This window comes from Cucumis sativus, chromosome 5 (assembly GCF_000004075.3).
Source record: "Cucumis sativus cultivar 9930 chromosome 5, Cucumber_9930_V3, whole genome shotgun sequence".
In the NCBI taxonomy this organism is placed as follows: Eukaryota; Viridiplantae; Streptophyta; class Magnoliopsida; order Cucurbitales; family Cucurbitaceae; genus Cucumis; species Cucumis sativus.
The window spans coordinates 30132516-30153958 of NC_026659.2; the positions used below are offsets into that span (position 1 = coordinate 30132516).

Consider the following 21443-nt stretch of genomic DNA (forward strand, 5'->3'; position numbering starts at 1 on the left):
ATAATTGTATCAATTTACAATCTTGAAGATAAAAAATTGTATTAATTATTACTTGGTTTAGAGATAATTGTTTTAATTACACTCATAAACTATCTTATTAAGTAAATTAATTTAAACACGTAACTAATATTATCTCTGAAATGATCAAGGCTTAGTCAAAGTAGGACAAGTTTGATATCTACCAATATTTAGGGTAAGGAGTGAGGTTCTAAGCACTACAACGTTGCTCAACGTAACGAACCAATAAGACATAAAATTATTTCCAAAACAAGGAAGATATATGAAGTAAATAAGCAATAGTACAGAAGCACATATTGACTTTCATCTTTACGTAACATTTACATCAAATTCTATCAAAACCCAATATTTGATTCTTCCCATCTCTCCCATTACCAACAAGGCATCAAGTTGAAAAGTTGAATCCACCCCATGAGAACTCACCACATTTCATGCTTGCAGTTGCTGTTATAATATGAAATATGCAACTCAAAACAAACAATTTTCATGGAAAGCTTTGATTTTATACTAAAAGATCACTCATTTTACACCGTGCTTCGCTTCACTTCCATTGCTCCTCTTAATCTTCTTCTCCATTTGATTTCAAGTAGAACGTCCAAATGGTTAGTGTGTTATTAGCAAGGTTTCTACTGACTTTCTTCTAATATCAACGGCAGCTCCAGACTTTGCCCTCCTCTCTTTATCTTTAAAATAACTTTGTCTCCTGCATTGTACTCATCCATTAACTTGTACAGTTCTGCTTTATTTTTTACCTGTAAACAGACGAGAAAACCATATATATCCTCAACAAACAATGGGAACTTTCTTGAATACTGTGGAGGGAATGTTCATGCTATTATACAGAAATGTTCTCCTCGTTTAAGGCAGCAGCTGGAAATGCAACATTTTCTGGGAAAGAAAGGAAGGGCTTACTGGTTTATTATCGATGGCAGCGATGATATCCCCAAGCACTATATTGCCTGCAAAACCTCTGGTGGTGGGCAATAGTCCGGCTTTGGCTGCAGGACTATTTGCAGGAACCTAAGGAGTCAAAGTTATAAATAACGTCAAATTGAATTACTTGATGCATGCTAGAAGGAAAGGAACAAAAATGAAGAAGATGGAATTAGTCTTGGGAGAGTCTACCTGCAGAATTAGAGCTCCATCACGAACGTTGAGTTGATTTGTAATTAGATCAGGAGCGAAATCTACATTTATGCCAGCTCGCACGACCTGTATGAAAACCCAGAATGCTAGTAATGAATGGTTTGAAAGCCTCACAATCTTTGTATAGTAATAAAATTAATCTTTTAAGTTAAATTATAAGTTTAGATTTGAAAACTTTCAATGTTATATCTAATTGGTCCCTCAACTTAGAAAAAAAAGGTCTAACAAGTTCCTAAACTTTTAGTTTTATGTCTAATAAGGCTCCAAGTTTTTAATAGGTTTTTGACCTAATCAACATTTTTTAAGAATCCACAGATCCAAACAGAGAAAAAAATTGAGAGTTGAATGTCTTATTAGATAAAAACTTCAATTTGCAAGTTTAGAGACTCGTTAGAAACATTTTAAAGTCTAAGAACTTATTAGATACAAGCAATAAATTTTTAAGTTCTAAACTTCAATTTAACCATAATCTTACACCTTAATTCACTAGAAACCAAGATCACTTACTCTACCAAATTGGATCAACTGAGGTACAATCTTGACTACGGTTGAAGATGGGATTGCAAAACCAACACCAGCTGATATTCCTGTAAACATAATAGTACAGACTGATGTTAATCACATTCCAATTTTCTGTCGTTGAAGAGTAGAACGAGGTTAGGTAAATGTGAAAATCATATCAGCTATCCCGTCATTACAGTGAGGATTGTTGAACTGAGCATTGATGGAGAATTGGCACTTGACGGGAGAAGGATGGACATTACCTGTTTGAGTAAAAATAGCAGTATTGATACCAATTAAGTTCCCTTTCGAATCAAGTAGAGGACCTCCACTGTCAAAGATACAGGAAAACATGAGCTCCTAGATGTCAAAATTAAATATATGAGGTGGTAAGTAACAGATTCAGCAATCAAAGAAAGGGATAAAAAGACAATATTTGCCTGAAGAAAGAATGAATGTGGAAGAATCCATTTCGGAATGAAATTAAACCGACCTATTCCCAGGATTGATAGCTGCATCTGTTTGGATTCCACCACCAATGGTGACACCAGTCTGACTAAAAATGTCACGATTTAGGCCACTAATGACTCCAACTGTGAGAGTATGATCAAAACCAAAAGGATTTCCAATTGCCAAACACTGTTGCCCTACTTTAAGAGAAGATGACTGTCCCACCTTGATTGGTCTCAATAAATCGTTCGAGGCATCTACCTGCAAGGACCAAAGATTATCTCATTTTTTGTTAGACTTTTGACGGCAAGCAATAGTCTTCGAAGTCCACAACCAGTTATAAAAATTTGTTGAGGGGAATAACAATGATAATCATGCATGCTTGAACTAATCTAAACTCATGCATCGGCTGTTCACATTAGAACTAGTAAATCTAAAATGCAAACAAACCGATGTCAGGATAAGAAATGGGTTTAATTCCATTAAAAGAAGAGTACTCAGCCCAAACTTGAGAGCAGATAAAATACTCATCCAAAAGTGAAAAATTTTCGATAAACTATAAAGCATAGGAATTTAAAGTTGACAAGCATTACCTTTAAAACAGCTAGATCCTTTGTGCGGTCTGCACCAATAAGCTTTCCTTCAAAATTCTTCTGTATCCTATTCAAAGATTTAGAAATTTGAGGAAACAGATACACGTTGTTTAGCACAGTAGTATACTGATCTAGCTTCAAGTGTCCTCACCCATCAGACGCTAAAATATTAACTCGTGCAACAACCTGCCCAGCGCTTGGATTTCTTGCAAGGGCACTAGCAATTACTGTTTAGTAATAAAAACCAAAGGCTATGAGGAAATGTTGCACTCCTTTTAGAATGACAGTATAAAGTACAATAGGTGAAATACCATAATTTGGTAAAACTACATTGCAAGATTCAGATGATCCTTGTTGAAGTCATTCAATATGTAATTGTTTTTAGTTGTGTGTGGAAAGTCAGACCATTTCACTGGGTTGTTAAGAACACTCACCATGATAGTTTGTTACAATATGTCCTTGATCGTCCCAGACTACTCCAGACCCATTTCCTTCAGGAATCTACGAATAATGTTTAGGGTCATTATGAAGAATATAAAAAAAGGAGAATAATAGATGGCTTGGGATATGCCAATTTGTAATGTGTCGAAGTTGCTAATACAACGTTAACCATTGTTTCATTGCTGATTACCTCAACCATACCAGTTACATTGAGTTGAGGACGCAAAGTCACGTCAAAAATGTTGACAACAGAGTATGTATTCTTTTCAAATAATTGGGCAATCCTTTCCTGTCAATCACATATTTCTCATTCACACGCCATGATAAATAACAACAATGTAATAAAGTTCCAAAATGAATCAAAGTAGAAAGAAAGCGAATATAAATATCAAGTGAAAAGAAAGAACCTCTGTAGGAAAAAGGGATCCAGAAGGTGAAATAGTGGGAGTTACTTCATCTATGGTCACAGATGGATCGCCCAAAGCTTGAGCTGTAAATACACTACACAGCTTGGTTATAAATAAGTTGTTTTTTTCATAAAAGTATAACTCAAAGTATAAACAGCCATATAACTCTGTACAAGTTGCTGTAAATTAACAACTATGCTTCTTAGAACCCTCAGATAAAAAATTTGCACATTTCAAGTTGAGAGGGAAGATTTGTTCATGCTGTCAGTTTCCAAACTTAACAAGTTTGCTATTTAACCACAACATTTCATTTCCACACACAAAAATGACAAATGTAAGCGTTAGTCGCCACGACATTCCATCTTTGACATAAAAAATAACAATGACAAGTTGAGACCAGTATAGAATAACTAAATACGAGTTCACTTAACAGAGGATAAACCTGAAACTCTAGGAAAGTAGTCGAGTACCTGGAAGGATAAGGCCACAAACTCAGGGACAAACTAACAAATAACGTCCGCCGAGTCGTGAAAAGAAATTTTCTGTTCACTACAGAACCAAGATCCCCAGAGTCGTCATCAGCCCTCCTGAATAATAATCAGCTAAATGAATTACAGAACTTCCCACAAAGTTCAAAACCAACAACCAACAACAAAACTTAAAGCTAAAACACCTATAAGCATACCAATGGCTAAAAGATGGACAGAAAAAATGGATCAAACGATGCAATAGCACAAAGTAAAAAGGAGAGAAAAACAACCTTTGAATGAAAATGGATTCTGAAGTGCTGGGACTTGAAGTAGAAGGCTGAGAAGAAGAGCATACAGATGAGACACCATCAAAGCACAGTTCTCTCCTTCCCAACATTTGGGCCGAAGTCGAGACACCCGATTTTGCCATCATTCGCAGTTGCGGAGCATTGCATGCCAGAACATGCATTTCTAAGACCTAAATTTAGAAGTAACATAAAGCAAATTTCAAAACCAAACAAATACACAAAATCTAGCATTGTAACGTAACAAGACTAATTTCCAAATACCCAGACGATTACTCACTTATAATTCGCCATTGAATTAATAAAGAAGCAAAAGGGGTAATTTTAAATAACCCCATTAATACTAATCACTAACCTGAAGATAAATTCTCAACAGATTCAGCAAACTGAGAGAGGCGATAACATGAAATGTTACCCAAAACCCAATAAAGAGAAAAGAGATTAGAGAGCGAATGGGCAGTGGGTTTTTGAGATACAGTGAGTATATCAATTATACATCATCTTCTCCATCCATGGAAGCTCTATGGAAGTGTGAAGCTTACATGCTCCATAACCAACCACCAAGGATTAACCAATTCTCTTCTCTTAATAAAAAAAAAAAGAAAAAAAGAAAAAAAGAAAAAAGGGAATTGTCTTTGCGTTGGGGACTGTGGGTTTATTGAAAATATTGGTTGAGAACTTGAGATAAGTTTTAGAGGAGTGAGAGCATTGAGCATAGTACATTGGTGAAAAAAGGATATTTGGAAGTGTTGAATAGTTGGAATTGAAGATTGGTACCTTATGTTATGACAAAACCATTATGTAAATTTACTTCATTCCACAATTATACAAACATTTGGGCCATTATGTACTGCTTTTATTACAATCCCTATTGCCATTTCCCTTCAAAGCTAATTTAACCTTATTTTCATACTACATACACTAGACAAACGTAACTTTAGAATTATGGACACCTATTAAACATTTTTTTTTTAAAAAAAACATGAGTACACCACAAAAATTGAGTTATTTTATTTTATTTTATTTTTAATACAATCAAAGTTTGAAGGATGGATGTTTAAATATCTATTAAATAAGAATTTCCAAGAAAAATACTATGAATTTTTATATAAAAAAATAACTTTAGACTAATTTTAAGATTTATTGAAAACATAATAACTAAAATGATAGTTTTTGGAATAAAAATAAGTTAAATATTTTATCTAGAAACAAGACTCCATGTTATTTATTTTTAAACTGTCTCAAAGCAAGTTTAACAATTGGAAATTAGTCTTAGGAGGAAGAGTAGCTTCAACTAAATGACTTTAACTTAGGCCTAAAAGTATACATTAAATAGTTATAATCTTTGGAAATTATTATATCAATTGGTCAAGATGGCCGAGTTGGTCTAAGGCGCCAGTTTCAGGTACTGGTCCGAAAGGGCATGGGTTCGAATCCCATTCTTGACATTCATTTCCTTTTTCTTTTTGAGTTATTTACCTTTTAACTCAATAATATATATTTTAATTGTTAATTTCCATTTTATTTTTTAAAAATTGGATCGATAAAAATTGAATCTCAAACTTATATCAGTTTTCATTTTCAAGAGTCTACGAATATAAGTGGTATAGACAACTTTGATATCATAAATGTAAATAGATTGCAAAATTTATTAATAGCAATAAAATAAGCTTTCGTAAATTAAATTTAATTTAACACTTAAACTTTTAATTAATTGAGTTTACTTAAGTTTATAGATGTTAAGAGTATCTACTAAATTAACCATAAATGAAGGTGTAATGCATTTTTCGTGCAACCTAAGGATTTTTTGCCCTATTCGAAATGAGCCCACATGCTAAGTAAATATGTTTAATAGAAATCAAGCATAAACATTACTTCATATTAAACTCAAAAAGTAAAAGGGGACAAAAACGAATATTAATTTCATATAGCTAATTCCTATGAGGTTAGGTTGAACAAACAAAATTCTTACAAAATCAACAATTAAACAATATGAATAATGTAAAAATCTTCCAGTGTTAACTACGTTCATAGACAGAAGGAGAACAAATATTATTAGTATGTAAAAAACATAAATTACTATCAATACTCAATTAAGAAAAACTTTTGGGGGCGTTGCCTCCTAATTCTGTCTAAAGCGAGTCACTCCTTCAGATTGCTAAGTCGTTCTAGGTTATTTATAACATCGCAAGAGAAATTTAAGGCATTCCAACGAAAATTTACCCTTTTAAGTTTTTATTACTTTCTCTTGAAGCCAATTTTCTTTTTACAATTCAAACATAAATGCCATGAACTTGAATTTATTGATAAAAAAAAACAAAACAAAAAATTATGAGGAAGAAAAGAGAAATGAAGAAGGGTGTATTTTAATCTTCCCATTTGGAAAAGTAATGCAACTCAATTTATGTTGACACCAACTTAGTTGTTTTCTTGTAATCTTCTTCATATTTAACATCCTTGACACCAACTTCAAATCCACCATTGTTAAGAAGCAAAGTTCATCATCAATTTCTTCATCTTCTTCCAATTCCTCTTTGCAATTCTTCAACATGCACTTTCTTCTCTTTACTATCTTCTTCAATTTTCTCTCTTTCTGCCAAAAAGAAAAGAAAAAACAAGTTTGTATTTGAGTAATATAATTTAACAAAATTTCAATACATAAATGAAGTTTAATGGGAAAATAACAAACTTTTTGGAGATCTACGAGAAGTTGTGTTTGAACGTTGGAATGTGAAGGACTTGCAAATTCTTGTTTCGTTTCTAAATGACACGTTAAATTAGTCGAGATATGAACAAGTTTGTCCTTTCGAATGAACTGCCATAAGATTCTTATCGATTCTTGTAGTATATCAATAAGTCTATCAATTGTAACTGCATTTTCCTTGTTATCTTCTTTGAACCCTCCTTCTTTCACTTCATCTTCTACAAGCATAAAAGACAAACTTATACATAGTTAGTTTCTTTATCCACAGCTAACTATAAGAAACATATTAGATAAACATGGAGTTTTTATCTCACAAGAAATTGACAAATGAAAAAAAAAAAAAAGAAGAAAAACTCGTGTATCTTATAGAGATCGAATGATGTTACCATCTTTCTTAAGTGAGATCCTCACCCAAATGGTCAAACAAAACTATATAATTATATACACTGTCTTCATGACTTTGCTTCTGGCTTTGATCTTTCTATTACTCTTTCTGTTACCTAATTAACATGTGATTTTCATGACATTTTCGATATATAACATTTTAGGGGTTGTTTGCCCCGATGATTAATATAGGTCACTCTATGTTTGGCCCTAGTATTATTATAATCATAATACTAAGATTAGGATTTTCCTAATCCTATATTATGAGAATAGTTGTTCTCACCCTCCTTTCTCCTCTCTCATCTTCCTCACACCACCTCTCGTTAAACTCCAAATATTTACCGAGTAACAATAGAAGCAAAAAGAAAAAGCATCGCTAACAAAAGCTGAAATAATAGTATGTACCTCAAACTCAGACTATTGTAATTCTTACACTATTATAAGTCACTTATCGTCTCAAACGCCTCCTTAGATTTAAAAAATCATATCTATATTTTTACTACTAACGTACTTATTCCAAAATATAAATAATATCATCATTTCAAACTATTTTATCTATTTGTTAATGAACAAAAAATAGAGAATTTGTACAAAAATAAATAAATAAAAGAATAAAGAACAGCCACGGAATGAACAAAAAAATCAAATTGATTTTTAAGTGTGTTTGGGTCACCAATTTCAATGGGTTATAGTTGTGACTACAATGTTCACTACGTATTCCAAGTATAATACTCAACTATCGTTCCAAATATCCGTAAAAACACTATTGACTAATTTCAAAAGGTACTTCTAAATCATGTCTAATAATTATGATAGAAATCTATTCTAAAAGTTTAAATATGATGTGGGACCTAAATCAAATATGATGGAACATTATGTAGGGATGAGGTTTTCGTTCTAAGTCATTACTGGCCATTGTATAAGTCAATCTTTCATCAAAGTTTTACAAAATTTTGCCTAAGAAAATAGTTTTGAAAAATTAAAGAGAGGTTAAGAATTTTAACACAAACTTTACAAAAATAGAGATTTACTGACCTTTGAGAAGAGGAACTTGAAGAAACTTTCTCCTAACAAGTCGACTTTTAACATAACATTCAACTCTCGACCCTTCTTCAATCTTTTCATTCTCCATAAATCTCTGTATCATCACTTTAAAATGCTCAAATTTCTCTGCAACTTCATTGAATCTACAACTTCCATAGTCTTCTCTCCCATAAATCTCCAAAGCTTTCTTATATTCCCACACTATGAACTCCCAAGAAACCCATAATTGCACCACATACACCATCTCCATTTCTCCATCAATTCCTTTGTCTTCTTCTGTTTTCTTCTCTCCCTTACACACACAAAACCCCTTTGTTGAAACAGATTCCACCGACTCCTTCGATTGCATCATCTTCAACTCTGAAAAAATCGACTTGGGTCATCATTGATTCAAACAGAATTGCAAGGATGTTAAATGAAATCATGACAAGAACTGACCTTTTGCGTACGTTTTTTGACGATTTAAAATGTCGTATTTTCGCATCTTTTCTGTGTATTGCTTGTGGAATCTATGGAGTTCTTTTGTTAAATCTCTGTGGTTGAAGCTTTCTTGTTTCTTCTTCCATGGCTTTAAATCGTTTTCATTTGTTGTTATTGAGTAATCTGTTTCTTCGGGAATTGATGGCAGCACAGATTTAGCTTTGGCTTTCATAATCTGAATTTGCAAAGCTTTTATAAAGTCATCATCTTCTGAGTCTTCCTCCTTTTCAAACTTATTTGTTTTGATAGAATCAACAAAATCACCTTTGGTGCAATCCAAATAATTTGGAGACAAATTTTCTGACCTTTCTCTAGAATGAAGAAAGGAATTTGGAGCAGGACGCGAAGGAATCGAGCTGTGTTGTTCAACAAAATCTTTCTCGTTGGCTTTGGCTTTCATATTATGGATTTGCAAAGGTTTTATAAGCTCATCAACTTCTGAGTCTTCCTCGTTTTCAAATTTATTTGTTTTGATAGAATCAACATACTCGTCTTCGATTCCGACATCATTGGTGCAATCCAAATCATTTGGAGACAAATTTTCTGACCCTTCTCTAGAATGAAGAAAGAAATCTGGAGCAGAACTCGAAGGCATCGAGCAGTGTTGTTCAAGAAAATCTTCCTCGTTTGAATCAACATTCTCTTTAGTTTTCAGAAATTCTTCATAAGTTGGAAACCGGAAGGTCAAAGCTGAAAAGGGATCTTCAGGCTGTTTCTCATCGGAGGCCTTGAAGTATTTGAAGTATCGGAGGAAGAATGGGAACAGACCACATAAGAAGATCAACAAAGTTTTGAAAATAACTACAAAAACGTTGCAAAAATCTTCGTTATTAAGAAAATAAAATTGGGTATTTGATAAAAGCTTCATCGTCGAGATAGATTTTGAAATTGGTTCCTCTGTTTTTTGATGGAAAAACAGAGCACGTTTGTGAAACCTAAGAACATGTTATTGAAACAAAATCTTGAAGATTTTTGGAAATTTTGAGAACCGCTTTAAAATGAATACGATTTGGGAAAGTTGAATTTTTTGTTTTGATTCTAAGAAATTATGGTTTAAGGAATTTGAGAGGTTATGGAAGGCGGGGGTGATGAACATGGAAATTATTTATTTCTACAAAGAAAAAAAAAAAGGAAGAAGGAAATTAAAATTTCTATTTCTAAGTCTTAAAAAATGATATTTGTTTAGACTTTATTTTTTTATCTAAAATTTTCATATTTAAATTTTGAGGTTGTGGTTGTGGCCACCACATATATATATAATAAATAATCTATCATTTTCATTAACAATTGACTTTGTTTTTATTGGGTATAAACTAACCCACTTGTTTAAGAGAGTAACAATCATTTATTACTCCTAATGTGTTTTAGATGATTTTCTAAACCTTACTTGAAACTTGTAGATTGTTCTAACAATAAACTCCAAGCATTTGTTAACCATATTTGAGATTTTTCTTTCAAAAGAAAAACGTTGTTTTAGACTTCTTTTCTTGTTCATGATTGTGTAATAAGTAGTGAGTAATATACGATGAACTAAAGTTTACGGTGTTTGGAATGAAAATCACCCCTACATAAGTGCTATTGTGTTGTAATTTGATATCTCTTTAGGGTGGATTTAGTGTTAAACCTAAGAAATTATTTGTAAAATTAGAATTGTCCAAAAAAGTATCTGTAAATTTTGTTGTTTTAGTTTTTACTATTTTCTATCCATCATCTCTTCCACATTTTGTTACAATCAATAAGAAAGCAAGTATTTTACTTTTATTCTTTTCATAAATAAATCAAATTTGTCAAAGTTGATAAAAACAACTTTAAGTCGTGAAATCATTAGTGATATAGGAAGTAAAGTTGTTTTAAGACAAAATTGTATGTATTTATTTTTTAGAAGAGATATCAAGTTGAAAAAATTGTATGTATTTATTTTTTAGAAGAGATATCAAGTTGAATGTTGAATAGATTTAGTATTTAAGTATAAATATTACGTAAGATTTAATTTTTACGATTATTGTTAGGTTAAGGTCTAATTTTGTTAGTTTTAGAGGTTTAAGAGGCAAACAAGTAAAAATAAAATGTCAAGAATGGGATTCGAACCCATGCCCTTTCGGACCAGTACCTGAAACTGGCGCCTTAGACCAACTCGGCCATCTTGACTCTTTCTTGCTCAAATTTTAATCTCAAACTATATAACTAATCAAAGTAATATTTTAATATCATGAACATGTATATAGATATAAGTATTTAGAGAATTAGTTGATAGAATATGCAATTTTCAAAAGCAGATTGAGAGAAAAACACACAAACACAATTTCTAAAAAAAATAAATAGGAAACAAAATCCTCCATAGAAAGACTCCAAAAGTGTGGTCAAATCAAGTGAGAACTAAGTTTAAAAAAGGAAAAACAGTAAGTGTACTATTTCTATTGTTACAATTAATTTAGGGTTTGCAAATCTCAAGCTTTTTCTTTAGTTTTGAGCAGAGATACATTGCATAACATAACATTATATAGCATATATACATATATTCAATGAATCCCATCGCTTTATATACTCTCACTCTTCTGCCAAATATTAATCCTTCTCCCATTATTAATTATACTTGTTTCTTCCTTCTCTCACTATTACAATTTCCATTCATACTCAAACATAGTTATTCCATTTTTTAAAATATATCTTAAAATTTTATCATACTTAAACAATCCAACGTATAATCTAACACATCAACATATAAAGCTAAATTGGCTTTAATTTGGTCGACTTCAACCATTTTATACAAACTTTACTCGACTTCAGCCAAGATCGAGCCCAATGAATCATACATTTTGTTTTTTTGCAAAATGTTGTTCAAGCTAGAAAAAAAGCAAATGGATAATATTCGAAGATTTAATGAGTAAAAAACCCTAAAGAAAAAAAAGAATTCAACCAACTTGACCTTCTTATAAAACAAAGAAGAAGGAAGACATATATATATATAAGAAATTTTTTCCATGATAATAACTTTATATTAAAATAAATCTTCATCGATCATGTGATCTACATCATCACACATGTGTTAAATACATTTATTTTGTTACTTCAAAATTAGACTATTTTATGTATCCAAAATTTGACGTCACACCCATTAAAAAAAGTGAAATAATTTTTATTTTAATTTTTGTGAGGGAGTGAGTATTAATATTAATAACAATAAACGAGGAGTATTTATAAACTAGGAGTAGAGTGCATAGGTAAAGAAGCAACATTCATTGCAAGTTGGACAACTATTTTCAATGTAAAGTATTTTAATTTCTATCGGATAACCTTTTATAATTAACATATATCTAAATATATATTTTCATTAGAAAACAAAAAACAAAAAAAGGAGAAAAATAAAATAAAAAGATTGGATGTAAATGAACTATAATCAACTTTATGTTTTTAGCCCTAGTTAAGCTCTTAATTTCATTAAAGTGTAGCTTAAACGACTTAATTAGATTGAGGTTACAATAATATAAATACTGTTAATTACATTCAATAAATTATAAGGTAATAATAAATGAAAATTTAATAATGAGATTGAATTAAAAGAAAAAAAATAGCAGACGTGGCCAAATGTAGAACTTGACACGTAAGTAAAAGATTTCACCAACTTTTAAGAATATTTAAAATACAATATGACACACACAATCCAATATATATTATAGATATTAGATTACATTAGAATTTTCCTCCAACATTATTCCTCACATGGCTCCATTTCATAAAGAGAAATTATTGTACAACTGCATTCAAAACATACATAACATATATCAAATGACACATTTTTAAACCAAGATTAAATATCCATATATATGGACATCATTTATGAATAATTTATAATAATTATATTTATTTTATTTTCAAAACTAATAACAAATACATAGGTTCAACCACTTGAACACTCACCACTTTATACTCTATATATAATATATTTTTTAAAGTGAAGTAATAGGATTACGAAGTTTACACTAGAAGAAAACTACCCTACAATGACAGTTATATATCTCAAAAAATGAATGGAAAAAAAAAAAACTGTCACGAAATATAAAATTTCGCGTTTTTGGCGGGAAAAGACGGAATTTTTCGGAAAACACTTTTCGCGACAGTTATTAACTGTCATAGAATGTTAGGGTTAAAAAATTTTTCTTTTTTCCTTTTCTTTTCTTTTTCCTTTTTCTTTCTTTTCCCTATTTCCTTCTTCCTCCCCGTGCGTCCTTCCCCTTCTCCCCAATCGCAACTGCCGCGCCTCTTCTCCTTCCTCTCGTACGCCGCGACGACTCCACCGTCTCCTTCTCCCTTCCCTTCCGTTTCCTTCCTGCCGCAGCCCAGCCGCAGCCAGCCGTCTTTCTCTTCCATTTTCTTCCCGCCGTAGCCCGCGATCTGCCGTCTCCATCTCCGGTTCGCGAAGCAACCTTGCAGCAGTCGTCCCGCGCGCCGATCTGCCATCTCCATCGCCGGTTCTGTCTTCGTCGAAGCCCGAGCCGCCGTGTGAACCAGTAACCGCCACGTTCGCCGCTCACAACCGCCACGTTCGCCGCTCACAACCGCCGTGAAGCCAGCCGCGCAACCTTCGTTCCAACCGCTGCACTGCCGCACGATTCTCCGGCCACGTCTTCTTTAGCCGACCGCTGACCGACCCACACTTAGGATTTTGCTGCGAGTTCGACAGTCGTGCGTTGAGTGTTGGGAGTAACCTTGGGCTCCCTTAAATTCACAACCAAATTGTGAATTGTTGAGGGTTCAGTTCGCCAATATTTCGGATTTGATTCATTGGATTTAGTCGATTGAAGAATTTGCATAGAAATCGAGGTAAGAGATTTTCTACTGGACTCAATTGTGATTGTGAACTGTATGTGTGTTGAATGTATACTGTGGTTTGACTGAAAATATATATGAATGCATGTGAATTGAAGTAGACATAACGTCGAATGTATATCGTGAATGTCATGGAAGATATATATAAGTGTGTGTATGTTGACAGGACAAAGATTGTAGATTGTGTTGGTATGAGATATAGATATGAACTTGTGATTCTCGTTTAGATTGGGTGTACGATTACGCTAAAGTATGATTGGGTTAATAAGGATTGGCCTGTTTCTTGTTTGTTGTTTTTTCTTAGTAATGGTAGTGTGTGAAAGGGAATTTGATAACTCTATATATTGTTTAATTATGGTTTTGAATTCTGTTTTGTGTCTTTAAAAGGACGTTGAACTTCAAAATCGTTTTAATAGGGTCCTTGAACTTTGATTTTTTCTTTAGGGGAAGGGGTGTGTAAGGGATTTTGATTTTAGTCATTGAATGCCAGTGTGTAGCGCCCACCTCCAGGTGACGGATTTTCAGCAGCCACCGTCGCCCTCTTCCAATTTTGTTTTCGACAACCCTCTCTATTCTATGTTGCTGTTTCCAATGGGGTTGTATTATCTTCTGGAGTATACATGTTGGATTTGTTGTAGATGTAGCCATGGTTGCTTCCTCCTTCGTTGCTTATTCTTAACTTCATGTAACTTATAGCCATCTAATTCGTTTCTTCTTCCTATTTTTTCTCCTCTTCTAATGGCATCTTTCATTCTCTACATCCAACTTGCGCAACCGTGATATATTCTCCAAGGTAAGTATCTCTTTAATGGACGTCAAAAGACTGCATCTTGAAAAATGATTTCATCCAAGATATATTCATATGGGCTTTTTTATTCCTTTGAAAGAATGCCATTCATATATTACACATCCTTATACCTGAGTTTACAAGGTTGTTATAGTACTTTCGCGTTTCATGAGTGAAAAGATAGAATCAAGTTGCGGAATTACGTTCATTTTTAGAGCTCTTAAGTGATTGAAGATAGTTGATGTATATTTATTTTCTCAAAAGTCACATTTTTTGCAAGTTTGGTTTACTTTGGATTTATTAAAGATAATACCAGTTCACTTATTGATTCCATTCATTCCCGAAAAAATTCTTTAAAAAAATTTAGTTTAACACCAAGAATCGCTTTGAGGATTTATCTCCTTAAGGGTTGTCGGAACCATATACTGAACATCTACAATACGTTTGATCATAGTTAACTTTACAATGATCTAGTTGATAGTCTTCCTATTTGTTGAGCTTCTCTTTTAGATTGAAGGAAAGGGAAAGACTTGGCTAGGTTGTGGCAAGCAAACTTCTTCGCTATTATGTGGAGAAATTTAGAGGGGAGGCTAGGGAGTTAGAGAGTTTTTTTGGAAAAAAAAAAAAGAGACGGGACTTTACATTAAGAGAATGAAAAAAAAGACCAATGTTCAAAGAAGTGAAAAAGAGCAACATAGCACAAAAAAAAGACATAGGAACATAATGCAAAAAGTAAGCTAGAGAGGTGATAAGGATAATTAGTATATTTTAGTTAATTGGTTAATTGTCTTATTTTCCTGTAAGGCTATAGATAGCCAATTTAGAGTGTATTTGAACCTCTTGAATATCTTTCCAATATAGAACGTTGTTCTTGGAGAGCTTTTTCTCATCTCTAAGGAATGAGATTTCTCTTGTTCCAGAATGGATTTGGCATGGTACTCCAACCTGCTGCATCAAGAGGTTTAATTATTCAGTTTGGGCATTGATCACTAGGACTTTTTGTAATTGTGATAATGATCTTGTTCTTTTTTATTAGATTGTTTTATGTGATTAGTCATTGACTCCTTTTTATGAGTATTACGTTTTTTTTGTTTTTCTTATTGCAATTTGGTTTTGGTATTTCTGTTGTATGTCTTTTTATTATTATTATTGCAATTTGGTTTTGGTATTTCTGTTATGAATAGAGTTTTGTTTGCCCTTGGTTCTTTTATTTTTTCAATAAACGTTCGGTTGCTTAAATAAAATGGTTCTCTGGACAGAAGTGAATTGTGAGTTTACTGAATTTGGTAAATTTAGAAGCATTCCTCTGTGCATCCTCTAGTAGATTTTGGATTTTCCTCTTCCACTGTAATGGAATTGGACCGAGAAAAGTTAATGTGTTCCAGTTATTTTACGGTGCTGGCACTTACATGTTTGGAATTGATGATGAACGAATAATTGATGCTACAAGGGCTGGAAGCATTGCTCATCTGATCAACCACTCTTTCGAAGTATGTATTACTTTAACAATTGATTTACTTTTTATTTTTTCCTTTTATGTTAATGTTCTTTATCCTCATGAGATGACTCATTAAATTATGTGTCAATAGAATTATCTTATATCATAGTGCTCTATGGAGATGAATGCAAGTTAGCTAAATTTTTCCTTAGATGCTTGAAAGTTAGAAGAGAAATTTAACTCCGGTTTTTCTCTCATGGACTAAGCTATCTTATTCTTACACAGTAACTGTTGCTCCTCACAGAAGTGTTCAAGGATAAATAAAGGTTCATATTAGAAGTGGACGTCCATTAGTTTTGGTATGTATGTAAATTATTTTAAATCTAAGTATCTGATTTCCTAATAGTTGAAAACCTTAGTTTATTGACAAGAAATCAAATGGTTACTTCTGAAGTTGGTTGATTGTATTTGGTTATGTCTACTAATGAGAATGACTTTACCTTAAGGGGATAGACTTTAGTTTTGGTATCTCCAATTGAGAATTTAGCCATTGTGCTTACTCTTTATGGAGTATCTAAAGACAAGAAATCGACACTCCAATGCTATGAAAATTTTCCTATAAGGTAACATTTATAGTCTCATGTTCATTTGGTATGTTATTTTATTTGCTTACTTTGTAATACTATTCTATTTTAGAGCTATTTAGTCAATTGATTGTAAATTCTGACTACAGCTGATGATATGTGGGGAAGATATTCATAGTTCATCTTTATTGGCGATGATTGCATAATACAAACTGTTTAACTCTAAGGATTACAAATTGTCGTACATGTATTGTCGTAGGCTGTTTTGTTCTAAGGACTAGGAACAACCCAAGAAGTTGTTCAATTTGCAGTGGCCATTTGGTTGGACGTTCTTCTTCTCCTTGATCTCTTTCTCCTCTTCTTAGGAACTTCATTTTCATTATCAGATTTGAAGAGGGACCACCATGAGTGGGGTAGTAAAATGAATAGAGAATGGGAGAGTGAGCTGGGTATGTTTTTGGTATGTGTATTCTAGAGAGAAAGAGTAGCAGCATGTTTTTGTTTGCTGTGTTTGCCTAATATAGTCCTCATGGTCTTCTCTTTTCATTTCATGGAATCAAGTGTTGAAGTTCTTGTTTGTGTTCTGTATTTTGTTGAGACGTTAATTTAGTTATTCATTGACTGTACGTATGTGTTATGGATTCTTTGTAGGTTCAACTGGAGTCGACAAGTTCATGAGTTTTGTTTCAAATATCATTTCCAGAAACGAACATTCTCGGTTGGTCCAGTCAAATATATTCGAATGCTAGTTAAGATATTTTTTTATTAAGGGTTAGTATTTCGTACATGTGGATTAATGAAACTTGTATTAAGATGTACAAATATTATAAATCGTATTATAGTGTATATATATTAAAGTGTTGGCTATTTTCTTGTACATTGGTGTGAAACTTGTATAATTTCAAATTTGTCATTCTCAGCTACATTATTGTCATTCTAATGGTTCGTGTAATGGTGGAGCTGCATGGAGAACAGAATAAAACTATAAGAAATTGAGAAATGCGATAGTTAATAGTTGTTGTAAATTGGAGAACGATGACAATTATTTAACAAGATAAATTGTCACGATTGCTCTATATGTGACAGGAATAACATGTCGTCATAAGATAAACAATGACAATTTTTTTTTAAAAAACTGTCACGATTGCATTATATTTGACTGGAAAAAAATGTCGTCAATGGCAAAACAATGACATTTAATGTTATCGAAAAACTGTCACGATTGCACAATCGTTGACTGGAAAAAAATGTCGTCAATAACTAAACAATGACATTTTTACAAAAAAAAAACTGTCGCGAAAAACATATTCATGACAATTAATACATGTCACGATAATAGAATTCGTGACAATTATTTAACTGTCGTTAATAAAGAAATGATGATAGTTATTGAATGTCATAAAATAAATTATGACAGTTATTGAATGTCGTTGAATGTTGATTAACGACATTTATTTCATGTCATAAAACAACCTATTGCGACAGTTTTCAAAAACTGTCGTCGAAGGCCTTTCCATGACTCCCGCTTCTATGACTGAAAATAACTGTCGCGAAATCCGTTCGCGACAGTAAATAACTGTCGTCGTAGCCCACTTTTGTACTAGTGTTAGTTTAGATTATTACAAAATAAATTTTGTAAAATTTTTTATTAAATCATAAACAATTTTTATTTGAGAATTATATTTTTGGGTATGTTTCTATTTGACACAATCAAATAATCAATCTTCTAATATTCATAACTTGAATGCATTTTTTAATATCATATTATTGTTTTTTTAAAAGAGATATCATATTGGTGAAAAAACGAGTAACAACTAGAATACAAAAATCGAGAAAATATAATATTTAAATACAAATAAAAAATAAGAATATTCTCAAATTTCCTCTAAGTAATTTGAAAAATCTTGGAATGTATGTTGTCCCTTACAAATCCGCTATTTACCGACAATTTGGCAAATAAGATGTGAGATTACTTGTCAACTAAAAATTCATATTTACATCACACGTGAATTAAATAAGTGATCTTATTTGGACACTAAATGTTTATATATATAGTAAAACACATGATACATGGTGAACACTAATACTAGTGATCTTAACCTAATGAGCATTTATATTTTATCTTAATATTTATTTCATGTAAAAGTAAAAAAAAAAATTAAGTGCGACTGAAACAACATAGTTAATGTTGAATGAAAATTACTCTTCTTCTACTCCTCAAGTTTTTTTTTAAGGATATGTTCATGGTTTTGTAAGTTCTAAAAATATATTATTAGTTCTGATGTTTACAAGAACATTATAATATATTTACTTTTACTTTTTTTTTTAAAAAAATATTTTAAACTTATTTTTAAAAATTCAATATTTAAAAGATATGAAACCAAATAAATTATTCTTATAAACTCGAGGACTACAAAATAAACACAGATTCTTAAAAAATTGATGACTAAAAAAGGTAACTTTTCCATTAAATATTTATTTATCGAACACTATAACATACTTTTCTATTGAAGTAAAGTTATCGCCAATTATTTTAAAAATGAGGAAGAATTTGAAACTAAATCTTAACATTACCAAACAGAAACGTATACAAATATATATTTTACAAACATTAACATAAGAAAAGATTTTGGAAATATTCCTAAACATATAACATCAGAATATATGAAACTCTTCCCATTCATATCTGCAAATATGTCCATCTTACTTAGAACACAAGCATGAAAAATTTAGTAAAAAAAAGGAAAAGAAAAAGAAATTCACATCCCATTATTATTTAGCTAATTTGCAGTAGAGTCAGCTAAGAAAAATGAAAAAAGAAAAAGCAACCATGATTTATTTATTACACTTACACACAACATTTTTTTATAAACAAAAGTATTAAAAAATAAACAATAAATAGAATGTATTATTTAATATTATTAAATATTATTATTAAACATGAAGGCTGCCACATTCAATATTACGCGGTTTTATTTTTAAAGATAAAAAAGAATTTTTAAAAATATATTTCATTATTTTATTTTATTTGGAAAAAGCATGCTGTTGCTGTACTTATTATTTAATGCTATTTTTTGACTCTTTTCCCACTCCATTTCTTCTTTTCTTTTTTAATTTAAGTTCTCACCATTTTTGTTTTTTGTTTTTTTGTTTCAATTTTCTCTCTATTTAAACTCTCTCAAAAAACCCAATATTGTTTCAATTTTCTACAAAATTTCAAGCAAAAATTATGGGAAGGCCTCCATGTTGTGATAAAGAAGGTGTGAAGAAAGGTCCATGGACTCCTGAAGAAGATATTGTTCTTGTTTCTTATATTCAACAACATGGCCCTGGCAACTGGAGGGCTGTTCCTTCTAATACAGGTTTGCTTAGATGTAGCAAGAGTTGTAGATTGAGATGGACCAACTATCTTCGACCTGGAATCAAAAGAGGTAACTTTACTGATCAAGAAGAGAAAATGATCGTGCATCTTCAAGCCCTTTTGGGAAATAGGTAAGTTGCTATTGTATTTATATATCCAACTGGTTTAATTTTATGGTGTGGAACTGTTAGTAGTGTTACATTCTCTGTGTTTTGGTTGTGTAGATGGGCAGCGATAGCTTCGTATCTTCCGCAAAGGACGGATAACGATATAAAGAATTATTGGAATACGCATTTGAAAAAGAAGTTGAGGAAGGTTCAAGTGAGGTCAAATAGTTATGGAGATACATCAAAGCAAGGAATGGCAAGAGGGCAGTGGGAAAAAAGGCTTCAAACTGATATTAGAATGGCAAGACAAGCATTATGGGAAGCTCTTACACCACAAACTTCAACTACTGATTTCTCTGAATTATTGTTAAACCCTTCTTCACTTGGTTGTTTCTCAACAAAGCAAGCCCAAGCTCAAGCTCAAGCTCAAGCTCAAGCTCAAGCCCAAACTCAGGCCCAAGCCACAGCTTATGCTTCAAGTACTGAGAATATAGCCAAGTTGTTGACTGGTTGGATGAAGACTCCGGCCAAGACGGAGGTTAAAACCGAGTCCAGTGGTGGCAGCGGAGGTGATGGCGGTGGCGATGGGGAATTCAGGTCGATTTTGAGATACGAGTGTTATGAAAATGGTAATACATGTGAGAATCATGAGGAGGGGATGAATTGTGAAGGATTGCCATTTTCTATGATTGAGAAATGGTTGTTAGAGGAAAGTGGTGGAGCTCAACCAAGAGATTGTGAGCTTAATGATATTGGAATATTGGATGAAAATATATGAATATTGAAGAAATTAGACATCATTATCTTTCATTATTTTACCTAAACATACTGTTTTCTTTTTAGATTTCTTTGGAGGGAATATTTTTTCATCTCTCCTTTACATTCTCTTAACGAATTTAGTTTATATTTTCCAATGTTAAGCAATATTGTTATAGATCATGTAAAAATTTCCATATTCATGTTTCTATTTTATTATCGGTTGTTTTTGTTTAAGATTTTAATTTCTTGTTCTTCATCCACAACTTATATATCCTCTATTTTAATCGTCGAATTTCTCTTTTTTTTTAAAAAAAAAAAAATTAATAATCATAATGTCACTTTTGTATTGATAACTTTTATTATTATTATGAGGATATGAAAAAATGATGTACTTCAATTATTAATTTTTTTTCATACTATTGTTATAGCTTATCAACTTTAAAACTTTAACTTAATGATTCAACATAGTATTGAGCATTATCTCATAATGTTATCTTTTAAGGATAATTTGAATTAATAACTGTCTATGACTAAATCTACAATTTTAAAAGGATATATTCTTCCTAAAATATTTTGTTTTTGTAGAGTTAAAAGTGAAATGATTAATTTCTATTAATAAATGTTTTATTTATTATAC

General features: G+C 31.8%; 3 protein-coding genes, 1 long non-coding RNA gene and 2 other non-coding genes across 8 annotated transcripts; 3 read left to right on the forward strand and 3 right to left on the reverse strand.

The window, feature by feature from the left end:
* Positions 1-237: 237 nt before the first annotated feature.
* LOC101216592 (protease Do-like 8, chloroplastic) lies at positions 238-5038 on the reverse strand. Its single transcript, XM_004148660.3, has 14 exons — positions 4687-5038; positions 4317-4504; positions 4027-4143; positions 3557-3650; positions 3340-3438; positions 3143-3209; positions 2860-2935; positions 2709-2775; positions 2159-2376; positions 1929-1996; positions 1672-1751; positions 1144-1230; positions 931-1038; positions 238-770 (listed from the first exon to the last, which is right to left on the reverse strand). Exons 2-14 carry the CDS (start codon positions 4493-4495, stop codon positions 645-647), a joined length of 1386 nt encoding a protein of 461 aa, XP_004148708.1. The 5' UTR covers positions 4496-4504; positions 4687-5038; the 3' UTR covers positions 238-644.
* Positions 5039-5698: 660 nt separating this feature from the next.
* On the forward strand, positions 5699-5779 carry TRNAL-CAG. The gene has a single exon. It is a non-coding gene; the product is annotated as a tRNA-Leu (tRNA).
* A 745-nt stretch (positions 5780-6524) lies between these two features.
* Positions 6525-10069, reverse strand: LOC105435713. Of its 2 annotated transcripts, none has more exons than XM_031885271.1 (4): positions 8902-10069; positions 8455-8823; positions 7021-7250; positions 6525-6924 (listed from the first exon to the last, which is right to left on the reverse strand). In XM_031885271.1, the coding sequence occupies exons 1-4, from the start codon at positions 9809-9811 to the stop codon at positions 6661-6663; spliced, it is 1773 nt and encodes a 590-aa protein (XP_031741131.1). In that variant the 5' UTR covers positions 9812-10069; the 3' UTR covers positions 6525-6660. The 2 variants fall into 2 exon arrangements, with proteins under 2 accessions (XP_031741131.1, XP_031741130.1); XM_031885270.1 differs by having other exon boundaries at positions 7021-7253; positions 8902-10067.
* Positions 10070-11010: 941 nt separating this feature from the next.
* On the reverse strand, positions 11011-11091 carry TRNAL-CAG. The gene has a single exon. It is a non-coding gene; the product is annotated as a tRNA-Leu (tRNA).
* Positions 11092-13526: 2435 nt separating this feature from the next.
* On the forward strand, positions 13527-17513 carry LOC116404134. 2 transcript variants are annotated; one of them, XR_004217052.1, is made up of 4 exons: positions 13527-13764; positions 14215-16047; positions 16281-16618; positions 16729-17513. It is a non-coding gene; the product is annotated as an uncharacterized LOC116404134 (long non-coding RNA). The 2 variants fall into 2 exon arrangements; XR_004217051.1 differs by lacking the exon at positions 13527-13764 and having other exon boundaries at positions 13778-16047.
* Positions 17514-19683: 2170 nt separating this feature from the next.
* Positions 19684-21019, forward strand: LOC101217061 (transcription factor MYB30). Its single transcript, XM_011657691.2, has 2 exons — positions 19684-20071; positions 20165-21019. Exons 1-2 carry the CDS (start codon positions 19809-19811, stop codon positions 20823-20825), a joined length of 924 nt encoding a protein of 307 aa, XP_011655993.1. The 5' UTR covers positions 19684-19808; the 3' UTR covers positions 20826-21019.
* The last annotated feature ends 424 nt before the right edge of the window (positions 21020-21443 follow it).

Excerpts from the sequence above, each read along its gene's own strand:
- LOC101216592 (XM_004148660.3), bottom strand. The coding sequence starts at position 4,495 with ATGCATGTTCTGGCATGCAATGCTCCGCAACTGCGAATGATGGCAAAA. Across the intron at positions 2,776-2,859 it reads AATATTTTAGCGTCTGATGG|GATACAGAAGAATTTTGAAG; the intron begins GTGAGGACACTT and ends ATCTTTGAATAG. Across the intron at positions 771-930 it reads CTGCCATCGATAATAAACCA|GTAAAAAATAAAGCAGAACT; the intron begins GTAAGCCCTTCC and ends GTCTGTTTACAG.
- LOC105435713 (XM_031885270.1), bottom strand. The coding sequence starts at position 9,811 with ATGAAGCTTTTATCAAATACCCAATTTTATTTTCTTAATAACGAAGAT. Across the intron at positions 8,824-8,901 it reads TCAAAAAACGTACGCAAAAG|AGTTGAAGATGATGCAATCG; the intron begins GTCAGTTCTTGT and ends CGATTTTTTCAG. Across the intron at positions 6,925-7,020 it reads TTCTCGTAGATCTCCAAAAA|AAAGAGAGAAAATTGAAGAA; the intron begins GTTTGTTATTTT and ends TCTTTTTGGCAG.
- LOC101217061 (XM_011657691.2), top strand. The coding sequence starts at position 19,809 with ATGGGAAGGCCTCCATGTTGTGATAAAGAAGGTGTGAAGAAAGGTCCA. Across the intron at positions 20,072-20,164 it reads CAAGCCCTTTTGGGAAATAG|ATGGGCAGCGATAGCTTCGT; the intron begins GTAAGTTGCTAT and ends TTGGTTGTGTAG.